The sequence below is a fragment of the Muntiacus reevesi genome, chromosome 9 (assembly GCF_963930625.1).
Source record: "Muntiacus reevesi chromosome 9, mMunRee1.1, whole genome shotgun sequence".
Classification (NCBI taxonomy): Eukaryota; Metazoa; Chordata; class Mammalia; order Artiodactyla; family Cervidae; genus Muntiacus; species Muntiacus reevesi.
In genome coordinates, this window is record NC_089257.1 from 69,682,381 (window position 1) to 69,699,867 (window position 17,487).

General features: G+C 41.7%; 1 protein-coding gene across 4 annotated transcripts in view; it reads right to left on the reverse strand.

Moving 5' to 3' along the window:
• Positions 1 to 225: 225 nt before the first annotated feature.
• LAYN (layilin) overlaps positions 226 to 17,487 on the reverse strand; it is a 33,333-nt gene continuing 16,071 nt past the window's right edge. Inside the window, exons 4-9 of one of the 4 annotated variants that reach the window (XM_065945159.1) lie at positions 15,159 to 15,191; positions 14,448 to 14,531; positions 13,379 to 13,478; positions 11,276 to 11,515; positions 8,629 to 8,705; positions 226 to 1,850 (exon numbers count right to left, since the gene is read on the reverse strand). In XM_065945159.1, the coding sequence (XP_065801231.1) occupies positions 1,792 to 1,850; positions 8,629 to 8,705; positions 11,276 to 11,515; positions 13,379 to 13,478; positions 14,448 to 14,531; positions 15,159 to 15,191 (593 nt within the window). In that variant the 3' untranslated portion in view covers positions 226 to 1,791. Of the gene's footprint in view, positions 1,851 to 4,749; positions 4,776 to 8,628; positions 8,706 to 10,900; positions 11,516 to 13,378; positions 13,479 to 14,447; positions 14,532 to 15,158; positions 15,192 to 17,487 lie in introns of those variants that run through there. The other 3 variants (XM_065945163.1, XM_065945162.1, XM_065945161.1) reach the window with 3 other exon arrangements.

The window sequence follows — 17,487 nt, forward strand, 5'->3', positions numbered from 1 at the left end:
AGTCAGCTCTTCACATCAGGTCGCCAAAGTACTGGAGTTTCAGCTTCAGCATCAGTCCTTTCAATGAACACCCAGGACTGATCTCCTTTAGGATGGACTGGTTGGATCTCCTTGCAGTCCAAGGGGCTCTCAAGAGTCTTCTCCAACACTACATTTCAAAAGCATCAATTTTTCGGCGCTCAGCTATCTTCACCGTCCAACTCTCACATCTATACATGACCCCTGGAAAAACCATAGCCTTGACCAGACGGACCTTTGTTGGCAAAGTAATGTCTTTGCTGCTTCTGTTAGGTCCTTACTATTTCTCTCCTTTATCCTGCCTATCCTTGCATGAAATGTTCCTTTGATATTTCCAATTTTCTTGAAAGGATCTCTAGTCTTTCCCCTTCTGTTGTTTTCCTCTGTTTCTTTGCATTGTTCGTTTAAGAAGGCCTTCTTCTCTGTCTTTGCTATTCTCTGGAACTCTGCATTTAGTTGGATATGTTTCCATTTCTTTCTTGCCTTTCTCTTCTCTTCTTTCCTCAGCTATTTTTAAAGCCTCCTCAGACAATCACTTTGCCTTTCTTGTATTTCTTTTTCTTTGGGGTGGTTTTGGTCACTGCCTCTTATATAATGTTATGAACCTCCATCCATAATTCTTCAGGCACTATGTCTACCAGATCTAATCCCTTGAATCTATTTGTCATCTCCACTCTATAATCGTAAGGGATTTGATTTAGGTCATACCTGAATGGCCTAGTGGTTTTCCCTACTTACTTCAATTTAAGCCTAAATTTTGCAAGAAGGAGCTCATGATCTGAGTCACAGTCAGCTCCAGGTCTTGTTTTTGCTTACTGTACATGTACGTTATAATGCTATGTTAGAGTAAAATGAACATGTTTCAGCAATCTTATGTCTTCAGGATGGATAGTGCATACTCATGCTCATGTGAAAAGACCAGCATGATAACTGTCAACAAAATTTATTCACAGCTTTTTATCTATTTTAAAACACACTTCATGGGATAAATTAAAGAGCCCTGGAGATCTGTGAGTGCCCTACTTGTCCATACTATTACTACTCTCAGGGTGATTGTTGATTAAATCCCTATAAAATATTTATGAGTTATGTCTCACTGGCCTTCTTGCAGATACTGTTAGTTATTATAGTACTTTAATCCAGGCCATTCAGTCCTGTCATGAAGAGGTGTTTTCCTCTTTCCTTAACAGTTGTCTAAATACCCCTGTTATTATGCTATAGACCAGTGATGGAATCTTCTGGGAGAAACATTGAAAGAATCATAACCTCAAGAAAGGCCTGCAGCTATACTCTTCACTATTGATACTAAATGGAATAGATTCACAGGTATAGGCTTTCCATTCTGATGTCACCAAGTGTGTGATTAAATGATGACTGAGGATTTCCAGGATTTTTTTTTTTTTTTAGTTTGAGAACAGATGATTTTGTGACAGTAGTTGACCAATTATACACTAAGATTATAAAATAAAAAATTAATTATCTAGTCTCTCTTCACTGGTCATTGTGTTTGACTCTTTGTGATCCCACAGACTGCAGCATGCCAGGATTCCCTGTCCTTCACCATCTTCCGGAGTTTCCTCAACCTCATTTCCATTGAGTCGGTGATGCCATCCAGCCATCTCATCCTCTGTCACCAACTTCTCCTCCTGCCTTCAATCTTTCCCAGCATCAGGGTCTTTTCCAATGAGTTGGCTCTTCGAATCAGGTGGCTAAAATACTTGAGCTTCAGCTTCAGCATCAGTCCTTCTAATGAATATTCAGGACTGCTTTTCTTTAGGGTTTACTGGTTTGATCTCCTTGCTGTCCAAAGGACTCTCTAGAGTCTTCTCCATCTAGGATGGAAGAAAATTAAGACGAAAAGCTTGCTTGTGGATAGTGTTCTATTTTCTGTTGGGCAAATAAGAACATCCCTTTTTTCCTGATTTATCACTAATTTTTGATTTAACAAGTTAACTCTGTTCAAAGTAGAACAAAACATTTTTAAGGGATGTTTTACTGCCATTGGTCTTCCAGAGTTCAGAAAAAAATCTATAAAATATCTTAGAAAATGGATAATATAAAAATAAATCAAGAGGAAAATCTAAGAAAAATATTTTTTCAAAAAAAAAGTAAAATATTTTTTCAAGTTACAGCATTTTATTTTATTTATGTAAAAGATTGAAATATAATTGATGTATAACATTCTCTTAGTTTTGGAGTACAACGTAATGATTTCATATTTGTATAAGTTGCAAAATAATAACTAAAAAAAGTGATTCTGAGGAAAATAGTAACACATACTGATGGCTTTGTCTGTAAAACTACACAGAACAATGATTATTATACAAAGTGCCACTTACTTTTACTTTACTTTTTCATGACGATGTCATTATTTACACAGGTTCAGAACAGATCTACCCTTTTCCCTTGGGGATTTGATAAAAATTTGTAACAGAAATGTCACATTCAAAACCAAATCTCATTTAATTAGGTATGGTAGGCTCACTACTAAGAAACAAGGACTGCTCTGGAATATTTGGAAAAGATGCCACAGAATCTTTCCAGAAAATTTTCCTTGCTCATGCTCTATCATGAGTGGAATCTCAGCCTTATGGTTAATAAAGAATGTTACCTCCTGGACTTCCTTGGTGGTCCAGTGCTTAAGAATCTATCTGCCAATACAGGGGACACGAGTTTGATCCCTGATCTGGGAGGATTCCACAAGCCTCGGGGTAGCTAAGCCTATGCGCCACAGCTGCTGAAGTCCTTGTTCTAGAGCCTGTGCTCTGCAACAAGAGAAAGAGAAAGTGAAAGTCACTCAGTTGTGTCCCACTCTTTGCGACCCCATGGACTGTACAGTCCATGGAATTCTCTAGGCCAGAATACCAGAGTGGGTAGCCTTTCCCTTCTCCAGGGGCTCTTCCCAACCCAGGGATCGAACCCAGGTCTCCTGCATTGTAGGCAGAGGCTTTTACCGCTTGAGCCACCAGGGACGTGTGAAGCCTCTATGCAGACGTTAATTCACCACAAGGCTTTCGTTCCTTTGAACCATACAATAAGGAAACCTTTTCATACTAATCAACACCTCTTGTGTGCTGGGTGTGCTCAGCTATGTCCGGCTCTTTGCAACCCTATGAACTGTAGCCCATCAGCCTCCTGTCCATGGGATTCTCCAGGCAGGAATGCTGGAGTGGGTTGCTCTTTCCTCCTCCAGGCAATCTTCCTGACCCAGGGATAGAATCCCTATTTCCTATGCCTCCTTGTACAGGCAGGTAGATTCTTTACCACTGGGCCACTTGGGAAGCCTCACACCTCTTATGACTCCAATATAAATTAAACTGGCCAAATAGGAAAAATCCACCAAGTTAATGACACGAATCAGAAAATCACTGAACAAACCTGAATGCTCAAATTTATGCTTCAGGGGCAGGAACTTGCCAAGCAAGCAGGAGTAATACTTGTCCTGCTGGTCTCTTGACTTAGCACATCATGTACCACAGTCACAAACTCACCCCCAAATAAATCAAAAAGGAAACCCCAAATACTTGGCATTCTTAAACTAAAAAAAAGGCAGAATATCCTAATACTAGCCTCTAAATGCAGACCTAAGTAAGCCCTTCTTGTAAGCTGCTCAGAGCCTAATGCAAACAACTTTATTCCTGATTTTTGCAATATTGATATCCACAGATCAGCGACGACCCTTGCAATATGATACAAACTGATAGTAATCTTGGTAACTTCTCATTTTTAATCTAGATATCTACTATGTTCTTCGCTTGTAGAACACATTTGTTATGAAATATCGTCTCCCTTGCTAAAAAGTGAAAGCAAAAAGTCTTTCTTTAAGGGTTCTATGTCTTGAGTTCTCCTTTCATAATTGGTAACTGTTGAAGCTGGGCAAATGAATTCTCCCTGATTTGGTATATGCTCTTGAAGTGTTAGTCACTAAGTTGTGTCTGATTCTGTGCAACCCCTTGGACTGTAGTCCACCAGGCTCCTCTGTCCATGGGATTTCCCAGGTAAGAATACTGGAGTAGGTTGCCATTTCCTTCTCCAGGGGATCTTCCCAACCCAGGGATCAAACCTGGGTCTCCTGCATTGCAGGCAGATTCTTTATCACCTGAGCCACCAGGGACACCCTGTATATGCTCTTAGATTTTCATAATAAAAGTTAAAACTGGGCAGAAGGGCTATACACCATATTAAAGAGAGATTGTCGGTGCTTTCATGCAGAGACACAGGACTGAGTCTAATTTTAGCTAGTTTCCAAACTTGAAGGCTACTTGGAAGCTGTGTTCAATTGTAAAGCACATGCTGCTGGTAGAAATGACAGATCATCATGACGATGGCACCGGAGTTGGCATCCTGGATCCAAGGAAAGTTATCTTTGTGGTTGTGAAACTGGTGTTTTCTAGCCTCACTAGTGAGGTTAGGTTCTTTAATGTCAAACAAAAATGAAAGGAGCCAGAGTTTCCATATTATTTTCTGTGTTCAGTGTGCTTGTCAAAAATATATCCCAAAGCTATGGCAACTGAAAAATATTTGTTTTAATCAGTGTTTGGGAAACAAATGCTGGTAGTTGGCTTTAGGACTGGCTTCTTCAGCACTGATATTGGCAGATTCAATTCACAATAAAGTCCTACAGCACTTGTGCTGTTTTTTAAAATCCCATATGGACTTACTCTGTAAAACCTCTTGGCACATTTGCTCATTTTTGTTTCCTGGAGGTTTCTTTGGATTTGTTTGGCTTGGTATCATGATTATTTATTATATTTTCCCTTGAAATACAAAAAGAAAGAACAAACTTATTACATTTTGTGATCTGTATGTTTAACAAGTATTTATTGATCTCCTACTGTGTACAAGACTTTATTCTTGGCACTCTGGAAAGAAATAAAAATCAATCAGATAAATATTGTGATCCCAAGGTACTTTCGACCCAATCAGGAAGCCAAGTTATGAGCCAGGCATTGAACTAGGTGCTGGGAATGCCGAGGTGAACATATAAAGTTCCTGACTCTGTGCTATTCCATGTAATTAAGACAGTACAGAAATCAGAGAAGGCCTTGTGGAAAATGTATTCTTGATGATAGAGTCTTAAAAGACATAGAGTTAACTAGACAAAATTGAGTGGGGTAGAAGGTGTTTTTTAGGGAGAGGAAAGAGCTAATATGTATAGAGGTCGTGGGATGGAGAAGACTCAGTGTCATATCTTTGCAGATCTAGAATCCGGACCCTCCTTGGCTTTCAGTTGTCTCAAGATACTTTTCTGCTTGGTTGGCTCATTTCAGTAACCAAACAAGGTCCTCACAGTTCCTTTTAGTTAAAATTCCAATCCAACCCATTACCTCAGAGGAAATATTCACTATGCTCTCTTTATCACACACACACACACACACAAAAGGCAGCGCCAAGCTCCCCTAACGGCTGACAGCCTCCCAGCCCATCCATCGGGGCCACGTCCCTTCTCTGAGCCTGAGGAAGGGATGATTTGGGGTGTGTTTCAAGTGTGGCAACCTGCTGTGCTGCCTATTCCAGTTCACTTTATTCAAGACTCTTTAAAAAAAAACCACTATTTTAAAAGTTAAATGAAATTAAATTATTTTGGGGTGTATTGGGTCTTTGCTGCTCTTCGGGCTTTTCTCTAGTTGCGTCGAGTGTGGGCTACTCTCTGGTTCTAGTGCACAGGCTTCCCATTGCAACGGCTCCTTTCGCTGCAAAGCGCAGACTCTGGGGCATGCAGGCTTCAGTGGTTCCGGCTCCTGGGCCCTTCAGGACAGCCTCAATAGCTGTGGCGCATGGGTTGAGTGCTCTGGGGCACGTGGGATCTTGCCGGATTAGGGATCAAGCCTGTGTCTCCTGCATTGGCAGGCAGATTCTTTACCACTGAGCCACCAGGGAAACCACATTCAAGACTCTCTTATTCACTGTCTGTGGGGTAGGGCTTGGGGTGAAATATTGAGGACACATGTGGACAGGGGGCTCAGGGGCAGTTCTTCAGCCTTCATACCACCTAACTGATCTCAATCTTTAATAAAATTGGGTTTTAGAGATTCTAGATCTTGACAAAAGCAAACAAAACAAAACTACCACCAAGCTTCTTTGCCCCTTTACCTTTCCCAGCTTTTAGAGAATAAAGGGAAATGACCAAAATTCGTGGCCTGAGATGAAGAGGGATGCTACAATTATTAGATTCAACTCTCCAACCAGCAGAGGGAGGCCCTCTCTGGTATGAAGAACTAACACCTTTATAGCGCATGCCTGAGAGTCTCAAAACCATAGAGCTCCAAATCCTGACCCTCCCAAGGGGTCATGTGGCCTCTGTGTGAGCTTCCTCAGAGAATGAAGACCTTGCATATCTCATTGTTAGCAGCTGTCCTCCAGTGTTTCACTGAAACTCCCCTCCCTGCTCTCTCTTTCTCCATAGAATGTCTTGACTTGGGTGGGGTGTGTGTGTGTGTGTGTGTGTGTGTGTGTGTGTGTGTAGGATATGGTCAATAAATCCATGGCACCTGGAAAATGTACTTTATAGCAGAAACAGTCTTGCTGGCTCATACAATTATATTAGAAGGTGTCAGTGCTCCTAACAGCTAATATGCATGAGTCCTTTTTCACATGCTGTTCATTTCCTGGGGCTGCTGTATCAAAGTGCCACCGACCGGGAGGCTTAAACAACAGGAAAGTATTGTCTCCCAGTTCTGGAGGCTGCAAGCCTGAGATCAAGGTGTTGGCAGGCTTGGTTTCTGAGGGCTGTGAGGCAGGATGTGTTCCCTGCCTCTGCCCTAGCTCCTGGTGGTTGCTGGCCGTCTCTGGTGGTCCTTGGCTTGTAGAAGCATCACCCCAGGTCTGCCTTCCTCTTCACATGACAGCCCCCCTCTGTGAATGTCTGTGTCCAAGTGTCCCCTTCGTACGACACGGACCATATTAGATTAGAGTCCACCTGAGTAACTTCATTCGTGTGAACTAATTATGTCTGCAATGACTCCATCTCCAAATAGGGTCACAGTGTGAGGCAGTGGGGACTAGGACTTCAACATATGGACTTTGGTGGACACAATTCAACACACTAACATATGTCCATGATTTGCATATATTTGTGATTTTATTCTCACAACAATTTTAGGGAGGTAATGTTACCCTCACCCTTTCCCTTATTGTTTCAGAAATTACTTGTCAGAAACCAATAAATGCTAGCAGTAAGTAGAATTTCTATGATATCCTAACACTGCCATCTGGTGGCGGAAACAATTAAAGCGGCTTCTAACTCAATAGCAAAAGTTGTTCAGTTGCTAAGTCGTGTCTGACTCTGCGACTTGCCTTACAGGAAATGTTCACTGACTTTTTTCTGTAATTGCAACAGTTCAGCCAAATAAGTATGAATTCAGCTTGATATTGCTTCGCATCAAACACAAGCCATATGAGAAAAATTAAGAATGGAATAGCACAAATTTTGAGTCCTTGATGGGCTCTAAATTTTGCTAATTAAAATACATAGCTCATTACAGAAAACTCTTGAGTGACTAGCCTGTGATAATACATATTCAAAAGCTTTGTGTTTTTGGAAAAACCTATTTTGAAAAACTGGTTTCTCCTGATGCCCTTCCTCTGGTGAGTCAGTCTAGACACTATATCATTCTGCTGTTCAAACTCAGAATTCAAAAATAACTTTAGTTAGCAATTATTGAACTTCCCTGGTGATCCAGTGGTTAAGACTCTGCACTCCCAATGCAGAGGGCACAGGTTCGATCCCTGATTGGGGAGCTAAGATTTCTGCATGCCTTGTGGTGAGGCACAAAAAAAAAAAAAAAAGGTAATTTCTAACCATTTACTGTTAGTCAAAGGAAAAAAAGGCTGTAAAGAAGAATTGGCTTTGTTGCTTTTCCATCTCTGGGTGTGTTATTTCCTAGGCCTTCATTTGGTACCTCTCTCGGCAGTTTGCTCTCCACTATTATGTTATTCATTTATTATTTTATACCAGTGTGGTCTTCTGCTTATTCTGATGCTTAAATGATCCCACATTTGGCAATGCTGGTTGCTGTAAACTGGCTACTATGACCTATGACACAGGCCCCTCATTCCTGGATACTTCTTTGATTTCCTGAAAAAACTTTTTTCCCAAGCTAATCAAGTATTTTTCCTACTCGGGCCACGGAATCAGGCATTTTTTTTCAAGGAGCCCTTTTGTAAATCAGCTATACTTCAATTTTAAAAAGGAACCCTGGTGTATTTTAGTGGAGAATGTTATTTACAATCCAGCTGGAGAATATACGTATGTGTATATATGTAGTACATTGGAAATCATGAAGTCACACCAGTATTTCGATCTAATACAAAAGCCCACTCCAGTTTTTCTCTTTTTGGTATCTGCAACTCTCTCCTCTTGAGGTGAGAAACGGGCCCTTCTTCCTTCGTTTGCTCATTCATTCCTGCACCTCCCTGTGTAGCCCACTGCTCACTGTCCCTGCTGCTCCACGGCACGTGGGGATGGCGTCCTACCACTCGGGCCACACCTGAGCCAGGTTTCTGCTCTGGACTGACCTCTTCCTTATCCTGCTCCGGCCTGACACTCCGATCTAAGCCACCAAGTCTCCCCATGTCCCCGGACATGGATGCTACCTTCCTCTGACTTACCTAATGGCTTTAGGACCGAAGTGCTCAAGCACAGGATGGGAGGGAAGAGGAGGGAGACCAGAGAGAGCTGCACGCAACTAAAAAAAAAAAAAAAAAAAAAAATCACATTATAGCAAATTCTGTTTCACTCACTCGTGTTCTGATGTAGCTTCGTCCCCTACTAGAATGTAAACTTCATGAGAGGAACGTGTGTCTGTCTTACTTACCATTTTATGCCTAGCACTTAGCATATATCCTGACACAAAGTAGGTATGTGAAAACATTCTGAATAGAGGAATGAATGAATACCATGAAAAAATAAAGAGCTTTATAGTTACCAGGCTGGGAAATGTACATAATTACCAACCAACTTGTCTATGCCTTAGCCTGACATCTGGCTGTGTGTCATGTCTGGCACTGTGTGTGGCAGGCATGTAGTAGGTATTCAAGAAATTATTTAAAAAATACACTGAAATGTTGTGAAGTAATTAGCCTCCAACTAATAAAAAAAAAGAAATTATTTAAAAAATAAAAACAAGTTTTTTGGTTGCACTGTGTCTTCATTGCTGTGCTGAAGCTTTCTCTGGTTGCGGCAGCGAGGGTTACTCTTCATTGCTGTGCACAGGCTTCTCATTGTGGCGGCTTCTCTTGTTGTGGATTGAATCCTCATTTTAAATTTTAGTGACATGTCTGTGTATGTACGCATGCACACATGCTCAGTTGTGTTGGACTCTTTGCGACCCCATGGACTGTAGCCCTCAGGCTCCTCTGTCCATGGGATTCCCCAGGTAAGAATACTGAAGTGGGTGGCCATTTCCTTCTCCAGGGGATCTTCCAGACCCAGGTATCAAACCAGTGTCTCTGGCATCTCCTGCATTGGCAGGCAGATTCTTCACCACTAGTGCCACCAAATAAGTTGTTATTTCACCAGCTTCTGTTTACTCGTCCCTATGCTTCCGTCTTCCCAGGTAGTGGGAGTGCTTTCCAAACTAAAATAACTGTTATCTTCCCCCAACACCAAGGTGGAGTGTGAAAACCATGTCCTCCAAACTTTCAAGCTGAAATATTTAGATGGATTGTACTTCACTCTGAAAGATGAACTGTTCATCCATCCAAGAAGTACTGATGATTTACTCTGCTCATGGCACTGCCTCAGGTGCAGGAAGCACATGTCTGGCTGGGTGGATTGGACCCCAAACTTCATGAAGCTTGCAGTCTAGTAGGGATCAGAAGACAGGGGGACAGGTGAGGATAAAGAGACACAGCACAGAGCCAGGAAGTTTGATGCAAAGTAGGAACTTCGATGTTTTAGACAACGGATCAGTCCTTCAGACCATATGGTCACTCTTTTTTTTTAAACTTTTTACTTTACATTGGAGTAGGGCTGGTTAAAAATGTTATGATAGGGTCACTCTTTTTACTTGAAATAGTGTTAACTGCACCAAACACACATCCCTGAAGCAGGCATGAATGATATTTTGTTATCCACCCTGCTCTCTGCCTTGGCAAGTCAGGCAAATTGGCCCTGATTAAAATACACTACATTCAATACCACTCTGACCCAGACGAGTTTACTCTGTCTAGTTTGGGGTTCCATGTGTTAAGCAAAGTTACAAACCATTCAGAAACAAGATATACGAGGAATGGCAAAAATAATAAAATCATTAAGCTGATGGTAGGATGCTGCTGGTGTTTTAAATAATGGCCTTCAGAATTTCACATGGTAAATGACTGGTGTTAGGCCGCATTTCTCTGCATTTGAGTCTTATAGTGTTTGAGATAGTCAGCTCCCCCAAACAAAAAAAGGTAAAATCATTAGCATTATTTCTAATACTATGTTGAGGCTGCCGTGAGACAAATGCACAAACAGAACAGTGTGCAATATCAGGGTTGGGAACACAGCTAAGCCTAGATTCAAACTTCATGTTTAGTTTCTAAATTGTTTCCAAGTTACATTTTGCCAAGTTTGGATATCAGGAGAAAGAAAAAAAGGTCCCCCGAGGCCACAGGCAGAGGAAGGACTGTAGACACAAACTGACTAACATTCTGCTTCCTGCTTTTGGTTTGATTTGATTCTTTGGGAAAAAACAAAGCAAAACAAAAACAGATATAAGAATTGCTATGTGTAGGCCAGCCCGATGCTAGCATATCTCAGCTTTGAAAAGCTTCTGGGATTTTTGTCTTTGTAATGATGTTTGCCGCTGTACTGAAGAAGAGGAACAGAACCCCGAGGTTGGTTTCCCTAGCTCCACAGCATCCCCGCCAAGGAAAGCACTCTCTCTTGAAAGTCAGTTATAACAATCAGGTATTTATTTTCTACCACGTGCCCGCCCCTGGGTACGGTGCTTCTTAGAGGTCCCAGCCCTGCGAGGGGCTGGGTTAAGTGACACAGCCCAAACCAGGGCTCCAGTGGGAGCTCAAACCTTCTCATGCTCACCCCCAGGATGTGAATGAGACCTTTCAGAGACCTTCTGAGTGTTTCCCTTATAGGAAAAGTACTTCTCTCCCCCTTCCCATTCTTGTCAGTTCAGGGTTCCTTCGAGCCTAATAACCATATATTTCATTTTCCACCCATCCGGACTCCTTGCTCCTCCCCGCTCGGCCCGGGGAGAACTCGTAAACGTCGTTGGTGACGAAGCCACTCTCCAAGCTCCCCAGCGTCACGAACCCGCTTTCAGACGGGTTCACGGCCACGTTTTCATAGTCACAGGACACGGCGTCGGGCGTGGCCTCTCCCGAGCGCGCCCTGAACGAGATGTTCTTTAGGTCCGGGCGGGTCTCGGCCAGATCAGCTTCGCTCTGCTTTCGTATGACGTTGTAAACCTCCAGGTCCGGGCTGTTCCCGGGCTGAGAAGCCGGCCAGGTGGGGTGCTGCTCCTTAGTGCTGGGGTCCGGCTGCCCCCGTTTCCTAGGAAGACAGAGAACCAGGGCTGAGCAGGCAAGGGGCCTGAGAGTGTCCCCGGGCCCCTGTCCAGGCTGGACAGGGTCGTCCCTGCGCGGTCACTACGCCGCACTTCTCATCTGTGTCAGCCTTCAGGGCAGGGTTTTGGGTGTGGCAGGAATGAACGAGGCAAGTGTGCTGTCATTCACCGTGGCCTGAGCACAGAGCAGAACTGGTGATCCTAGGGTCCCCAGAGCCCCCAGAGGGTCTATGGAGAGAACTGCATTGGGGGGAAAAATGCCACATGAAAACAAATCCATCTCCAAGGGAAACTGTCCTTCAACTCTGAATGTGGGCAATCAAGTTGAGTAGAATTAGTAGTATCTTTGACTTGCTCACCAATGGAAATGATAGATATTTTCATATAACAGTTATTGTTTAAGATGCCTTAAAATATTTTATGCTCATTTCTGCTTCAATATTATGATAATTATACCTAAAGAAGCATTAATAAAGAAGCTCATGTATTACTGTTTCACATACATTTTTGGAAATATTTTGCTAGGATTTTTGTGTCTGTGGTACAAAACGATTAAAACCGTGAGTAGACTCCAGCTTCAAAGCTACAATTCCCAGACTGGGGTGAGCTGCTCAATGGGTAGATAAGGAAGGGAAATCAAGAACCAAGCACAGAGTAAGCAGTTAGAAAACATATTAGCAATTTTTTAAACTGAATTCTGTTTTTTTTTTTGCCATATCAACATTTTTAAAATTTAGATTTATTTATTTTTAATTGGAAGGTAATTGCATTACAATATTGTGTTGGTTTCTGCCATATGTCAACATGAATCAGTTATAGGTATACCTATGTCCCCTCCTTCTTGAACCTCCCTACCACCTCCTATGAACTGAATTCTGTCGCTATTTTGGATTAAAAGGAATTAACTAAAAAAATGATTATAGGAAGAGATACTTTTGAGTGCTTATAATATACTCACTCTGCATGTATTAACTGCTTTAATTCTAATAATTCTATAAGGAAGTTATTATTTTTTTAATCTTTTGGCCACGCTGCATGGCATGTGGGATCTTAGTTTCTTGACCAGGGATTGAACCCCTACCCTCTGTAACAGCAGCACAGAATCTTAACTGCTGGACCACCAGGGAAGTCCCTAAGGAATTATTATTAAATGAAATAGGTTCTAATTGAAATCTTATTAGTTTATCTTAAATTGGTCATCAAAGGGAGTCAAGCCTTAAAATGTACCTTTGCTTTCCTGTTGTGAGGTGGCAATGCCACCGTCTTCTATATAGACCATGATGATGGGGAATAAAAATGTAGCTGAGAAGAGCTCTGGGTACCTCCAAAATGGTGGTTCCATGATCCACTAACAGAGGTGCTCTAAGCTACTTAAGGTAGACTATTTTGTAGCCATTTATACTTGTGTATTCAAGTAAAAGTCAATTAAAAGGATTTGGCTATTTTATTTTGAATGAAGTGGTTTAGTTTCAGAGGTTTGCCAGGAGGCTTTGGAACAATCATTTTCATATGGCTCACTATTTACTCCTTTACTAACCCAAAAAAACATTTCTGGAGTGAGAATGTACATGCATGAGAAAACTTTGCTGAGTGATGTGTGGATACACAGGTGAATAACGCAGTCTCACCCCTCAAGTCATTTAAAATCTTCCACACTAAAAAATTAAAGAATGTAAGATCACTCTGTTAATTACAACTGAGTACAAATGCTTAGTACTTCTGAGTGCCCCGAACCCATCAGAAGATTTCTTCTCAAATCTGCAGAAGAGATTCTCTTGGAGCTGCCTTGCCTTTTAATGAAGTCCAAGTTCAGAAAACACAAAGGTTTACAGGATCAACGTTTTACTTGCCTCCTTCTACAGATCCAAACCCAACATACACCTGTGGTGACCACAAGGAGGAGAAGGAGAATGCTGGGGATTAGGATGTAGGCAAGATTCAAGGCAGCTTCTGAAAAGAAAAGCGCAGATAAAATGTAGTTATGGGTATGGTGTTTTTCTGAGTTCTATAAGTTGTTCTAGTGAATTACTGAATGTGGCTCCCTGGAATTGCAGTCAGTGGATTAGAAGTGCAGGTGGCCTGGGGACCCCCGATCTTGTGGCTGATATCTGAAGCAAGGGCAGTCTGGGTGGGGGCTGAGCCCTTAACCTGTATGGTCTGTGTTAATTTGGGGTGGCTAGTGTCATGGCTGAATTACAGTTCATGAATTACAATTCAATATCCTATTTCATTATATGGACACAGTGGATGCTCTTAGGTAGGTGAGAAAAATACTGTTACTTCTCTTATGTAAATAACTAAACTGAAAAATTAAGTGTTTGTTTTCTTAAAGTTACCCAGTGACAAAAACTCAGATGCTTTCTTTTTTGTTTTAATTGAAATATAGTTGATGTACAATATCATGTTAGTTTCAGATGTATCCTATATTGATTTGACATTTGAACACATTATTAAGTCTAGCTACCAGCCCAGATCTTCCTCTTGAAACTCAAGGTGAGAGTTGAGGTTCAGAGTCCATCAGCACTCCAGCTTATCACCCCATTTTCTTTTATCTTCTATATCCATTTCCTCTGTTTGTCTTGTAAAGAAATACTAATCATGGCCTGGGTCTTTCTGCTCTTATTTCTCAACATTCATTCTCAATTCCCCCCATCCCAACCCAAACAACTTCTGGGAGGTTCTCAAGTCTCCGACTGTCTTCCTGAAGACTTTTTACCTCCTGTCTCATCTAATCGCCCCAATTGTCTTATTTCACTGACCAAATCTAACATTTAATACAGTTTTTACAAAGCCACATGTGCCCTGTCTGTTTTCATTTTTAAGTAGCCGTGGGGAGAACAAGCAGGGTATGTAACCATGGGGATTTGTAATCAGGAGAGCCCCACTATCTGTTTTTCCCTGGGAGAGTTCTGTGTATACCTTTGCTTTCTTTCAGCGTTTCTGTGGCATCTTCTTTCTCTGTGTCTTCTGGAAGTACGGGTGTTGCTGGCTCTGTCTCTTCACCTGGAGAGAGACACATGCACTCAGAACCTGGAGAAAGGCATTAACATCCAGATATTCTCTGAGGTCCTACCAGCTTTGGAGCGGGAGGCGGGGGGGGGGCGGGGGGGGATGTCAGAAAGCACTAGCAAAGTGACTAGTGCAGTTTATGATCATGGAAAGGGAAGAACTGAATTTGCTGACCGAGAGGTTTACTTTTCGTGATCTTTCTGGAATGACTCTTGCTGCCAAGAATCAAGTGGGAACACAACCAGCAGGCAGCTGACATCAAGGCCCATAAAGTACCGCAGAACACAGGGAAAGGGCCAGTGACTCACTTTTAGGACCACAATGATCAGTTTGACTCACTTGTCTCATTAGATTGAATTATTCATTTCATATTGTCAATAAGGATAAGTAACATCCCAAACTGATTTGTAATTGCTCCTTTTCACATAGTTGAAAGGCAACCCTCGAGGGTGAGATTAATGAACCATGTGCCATGTCTCAGCATGACTTATACCCATCCAAAGAGTTGGTGTCTTTCCATCGAATCATCTGGTCTAAAGAGCATGTGACTCTAAACCTATGGAGAGGTTCTAAACCTGTGAAACAGCCCAAATGAACTCAAATCTCCAATGACAGTCTTACCTCCAGTACTTGTAGAAGGAACTGTTGGTTTCTCTGCAGCATAAAGGAATAAGAATGAGAGTAATAGGTAAATCGCCACACCCTCTGAGTGAAGCTGGCCAGGGCACAGCTTCCATCTAGTTGCTCATTCAATCTTCCAACAAACTTCATTTCATGCTATCAGACTCCAGAACCTGGTTAGTAAGCCCAAAGAATCCCTTCTGCACAAACACTAGCCTTTCCCCAGTGTTACTTGGACACTTTTTAAAAAAAGCATTAAAACTTTTAAATATGAGACCTTCCAAATATACACAAAAGTGGAAAGATTGGTATAATGAACCCCTATGGAGTGTCAATGCTTATCAACATATGACTAATCTGGTTTCAACAATAATCCCTATTCCTCCCTGGCTAAACCCAGGTCTGAATATTTTATTCTATTCTATTCTATTAGGCTGCACTGGGTCTTAGTTGTGGCATGTGGGATCTAGTTTCCCTGACCAGAGATCAAACCCGGGCCCTCTGCATTGGGAGCATGAAGTCTTAGCCATCGGACAACCAGGCAGGTCCCCTGAACTGTTTTAAAGCAATCCAAGACATTTTATCAGCTCCTACTGGGGATGTTTTAGAGCAATGAACACCGATCTCCAAGCATAGGAGGTGGCTGGGGACCAAGAAGAATATGGCCTGCCCCAAAGCAGAGCTGTGATCTAGAACCTGAGCTATTTAAAATAATTCTAAGAGCCTCCGGATAGTCAGGCTCCACAGACAACCTACAGTAATGTTTTTACTTCTGGCATAAATTGTATCAGTCTTTTGTACTGGCAGTGACTCTTATGCTGATCAGATACTCTGGGATCATAGAGTCAGAGTCTTTAAGGTCAAAATTTTAGAATTTATAGTCCTAAGGCTGGGATGGGCTTCCCTGGTGGCTAAGATGGTAAAGAATCTGCCTGCAATGCAGGTGGCCTGCGTTCGATCCCTGGGTTGGGAAGATCCCCTGGAGAAGGAAATGGCAACCCACTCCAGTATTCTTGCCTGGAGAATCTCATGGACAGAGGAGCCTGGTGGGTTACAGTCTGTGGGGTCACAAAGAGTCGGGCATGACTGAGCGAATAACACGCACACAAAAGGCCAAGATGTCAAAGCTATTCTGAGGTTTTATTTAGAAGGGAAATTTTAATCATGTGTGTGTGTGTGTGTGGGTGCGTGTGTGTGTAGAAGTGATGCAAATCCATTTATTTATTAAAAATGTCTGCTATATGATAGAAACATTCTTATGTTCTAAATGTTTTTATAAAAACAAACAATTTATCCTGATAACAGCCTTGTGAGTAAGTGCTGTTCTGAATTTGTTCACAAGGAGACTCAGGTACAGGGAAATTAAGCAACTTACTCAAATCTCACAGCTAATAAGTAGCTGAACTTGGATTTGAACTTAAAAAATTCAAACAAAAATTTCAGATCACAAGGAGACAAACTCCATGCTAGATATTAGATACACTAGCAAATCAAAAGCTGCCCCAGCTCTCTAAGGAACTGACACTCTACGGGATGGCAATAAAATATAGAATTATAGGAGAATATTCATACATATTAATTTTGTGATACTATATTATAATACATCATATATTCAATGACATTACAGAAAATGATGCAGTCATTTTGTTGTCCCTCCATAGTTCAATTCACTGGGCAAAACTGCCGTGAACACGGCAAATTAATGCAGCCTTTCCATCAACAATGCAATGCAATGGTCTGTGACATTGCCTCAGATGATTTGTCTCTGATTTCCACTGAATGTGTCTATGATTTTAGCCCACCTTGGAAGGAATCAAGTGTTCAGATCTGGCTGGTATGCCACCTACTCTACGTGGTCATGTTGTCAAATTTCATTTTAGATGCTGTCTTTCAACTGGTCGCTTGCCCTCTGGTATAGTAGGATATTGTGCCATAATGTTGGAGCCATACTGGGTGACCTTCCCCTAGTCCATGAAGTGTAGGGTCAAACGTGTATTTCCAGACTTCATGCCAACCACATAGTGAAGTGGACAAACTTGTCAACAGGCAGTATATGTACTGTGTGTGTGAGGTGTTATGATCCTCATAGGAGGAACACTTAACCTAGTTTTGAGGTTAAGCCCTGGAATGCTTCCCAGAGGAAGTGATTTTTTTTTAAACTTATTTGGAAATAATTTAAAACTTATGAAAATTTGCAAGACTACTGCAAAGAATTCCCATGTATCCTTCGCCCAAAAGTTATCATTTTATCACATTTCATTTATGTAACTATTCTCTCTGTCTCTCTCTTTATATATGTCTTTATATATCTATGTATCTATATCTAAGT